General features: G+C 43.1%; 1 protein-coding gene across 1 annotated transcript in view; it reads left to right on the top strand.

The window, feature by feature from the left end:
- TRIM37 (tripartite motif containing 37) overlaps window positions 1–3,022 on the top strand; it is a 127,426-nt gene continuing 124,404 nt past the window's right edge. The window contains exons 1-2 of the mRNA XM_011979257.1: window positions 1–272; window positions 2,343–2,444. Coding sequence (XP_011834647.1) covers window positions 252–272; window positions 2,343–2,444 — 123 coding nt within the window. The 5' untranslated portion in view covers window positions 1–251. The remainder of the gene's footprint in view (window positions 273–2,342; window positions 2,445–3,022) is intronic.

Below are 3,022 nucleotides of genomic sequence, written 5' to 3' on the forward strand. Positions count from 1 at the left end.
AGAAAGGAGCCGCGGCCACTGCTCGCCCTACCTCTGCGCCCCGGGGCGGGCGCGCCGGTAAAAATGGCGAAATGGGGGTAGTCGGCGCTGGACCTGAAGCGATGGGGCACGCAGGTGGGGCTGTTGTCGGAGCCCCCTGACGTGGGCGCCGGGCTTCTCTAGGTGATTTGATCTGGCGACCTCGGGCCGGCGCCTGAGGTCAGACTACGGAGCCCGCGGGTCGCCAACGGCCTCGCCGAGAGCCGGAGGCAATGGATGAACAGAGCGTGGAGGTGAGGGGGTTGTGAGGGTGGCGGTTAGTCCCCGCCCCCACCCGATGAGCGGTTTTTGTTCGGGGAGCCGTGCCCATGTCCTCCCTCCGGTAGGGCACCCCTACCCCACACCCCTGCCGCTGTGGAGAGGGCTGGCCCTGTACCAAGGACGCCGTTCTCATTCTGCAGCGCTCCGGGTGTCTTGTGCTCACTGTTCCGCAGTCAGGTGGTGCGTATCCTGGAGTTTTCAAGGATGTCTTGGCACAGGTACTCATCCCCACCGGGTATTTACAAACTGCATCCTGTTCCGAGCAAAACTGCAGATTCATCAAATGGACGTACCCTGCCACTCGCCACCAGTCCTTACGAGTTCTTGAGCTGATCTAAATCTCCTTCCAAATGGATAATCATCTTTCCCTCTCAGTGGCACATTTTGCAAGCTTCTGCCCTTCCTTCCTAGATTGAATCAGCATATATTATCTCATGTGTAGTTTCCAGAACAAACTCTTCTTTTTATAACTGATTCTTGTAAGCTGTGAGTTAAAATAGTTGGAATATGTAGGATATGTAAGTAAAGGCTAGGAATATTTTTTAAAAGATTGTTTATTGAACTTAATTGTATAATCATTATCAAATTTTGAACCTTTCAGATACTGAAATAGGAAATCCTTGCGCTTTAGTAAGAGGTAACTGTGTTATGGATATTCCACTTGAAACTAGTCATTCTGTAGTCTTGTTGTCCACGCCGTTGCAGGTTACAGAATCTGCATCTCCCAGGTTCTTTCTGGCCCTACAGAGTCAGGATGAGATTCATGAGTAATTTTCTCCTTAATTCCTCATGTAAAGTATTATAAAGGTTTTGTAAACTTATCTTGGTTTTAGGAGGGTTTAATTCTAGAATGGAGGGTTTAATTCTAGAATGGAGTGAAAGTAAATGTCAGTACTATAAAAACAAAGTATACAATACAATAACAGTACGTTTAATTGTATCTTTTTTCTTGTTAAAAACTTTTCAGTTAGTTCCTAAATTGATTAAACTGAGACTTGCAAAGATAATACTGTTTCTTGTATTTACATATTTTTGTTGTTGTTGTTCCCAAGATTGCTTTGAACTACCGTCAGCATTTTCAATTGGGGCAGAATCTCAGGTTCAAATAAGTAGCTAGTCGGTTTTAACATCAGGGCAGCAATTCAGATTTCTGGATTCTTAATTCATTTTCTTCTGGGTCACAGTGCACTGCCTTTAGGATAAGTGTCTTTTTAAACTTCTTTTTCCTCTAAATTATAAAATCAGTTTATACCTTTTGGAGAAATTGCAGAAAAAGTTAAAAAGTTCATGTTGTGTATTCAGTCATATAGTCTGCCTTTTTTCCTTTTTTTTTTTTTGAGACAGAGTCTCACTCTGTTACCCAGTCTGGAGTGCAGTGGCACCCTCTCGGCTCAATGCAACCTCCGCCTCACAGGTTCAAGCGATTCTCCTGTCTCAGCCTCCTGAGTAGCTGGGATTACAGGCGCACACCACCACGCCTGGCTAATTTTTGTATTTTCAGTAGAGACGGGATTTCACCATTTTGGCCAGGCTGGTCTCGAACTCCCGACCTCAAGTGATCCACCTGCCTCGGCCTTCCAAAGTGCTGGGATTACAGTCATGAACCATTGTGCCTGGGCCTTTTTTCCTTGCTGTTGTACATTATATGCATTTTTCTGTTATCATTAGATGAAGAACTATTTCTAGTGACTAATCTTTGTGTAACTGCCGTAATTTACTTAATATTCGGACATTCGGGCTGTACCTAGATTCTTGCCCTTATAATTACTGCTTCAGTGAAAATTTTTCTACATAAGTCTGTGTTTGCATTTCCTATATTTTCCTTAGAATAGAATCATCATGAAGCTTAGAAAAATGGAAGTACATTTTCCAGATATTTTAAGGTACTCTGGACCTTGACCAACCAAATCCTGATATGGAATATAGTTAAAATAGAGATATCAGCCCAAAATAAATGTAAATGTTGAGTTGTTTTGAGCTTGCCTTTTACTCTTGATTCAGTAGCCTAAACTGGTGGATCTTACATCTTCTATTGTTTTCAGAGCATTGCTGAGGTTTTCCGATGTTTCATTTGTATGGAGAAATTGCGGGATGCACGCCTGTGTCCTCATTGCTCCAAGCTGTGTTGTTTCAGCTGTATTAGGGTAAGTTGTATTTCTTTTTACATGTAGCTAGTATATATAGTATATATTGTAAGGATTAACCATTTCCCTTATCTTTTTATTTTACATTTTTTTGCCCTAAAGTGCTTGCTTGCATTGTGCTTGGGGTTGAGGAATACTAAGGTAAATGACAAATTGCCTGCCTTGAAGGATCCTAAATCTAATTGAGGGAATGGAGTTTAGAATGTTTATATTGAAGAATGTGTGGTATCATAAAGAGACACTAAAGAAGTGCTGTGGGGCTCAGAAGAGGACTAGTTTATATGCGTTTGGTGAGTAAGATGGAGAAAAAGTGTTTAATCTTAAATAGCTGCAAGACACTCTAGAGATAAATATAATCTAGGGGCTTTAAAACTTGAGTGTTGGCACTTTGGGAGGCTGAGATGGGTGGATGACAAGGTCAAGAGATCGAGACCATCCTGGCCAACATGGTGAAACCCTGTCTCTACTAAAAATACAAAAATTAGCTGGGCGTGGTGGCATGCGCCTGTGTCCCAGCTACACAGGGGGCTGAGGCAGGAGAATCACTTGAACCTGGGAGGGCAGAGGTTGCAGTGAGC

This window comes from Mandrillus leucophaeus, unplaced genomic scaffold (genome assembly GCF_000951045.1).
Source record: "Mandrillus leucophaeus isolate KB7577 unplaced genomic scaffold, Mleu.le_1.0 Scaffold20, whole genome shotgun sequence".
Taxonomy (NCBI): Eukaryota; Metazoa; Chordata; class Mammalia; order Primates; family Cercopithecidae; genus Mandrillus; species Mandrillus leucophaeus.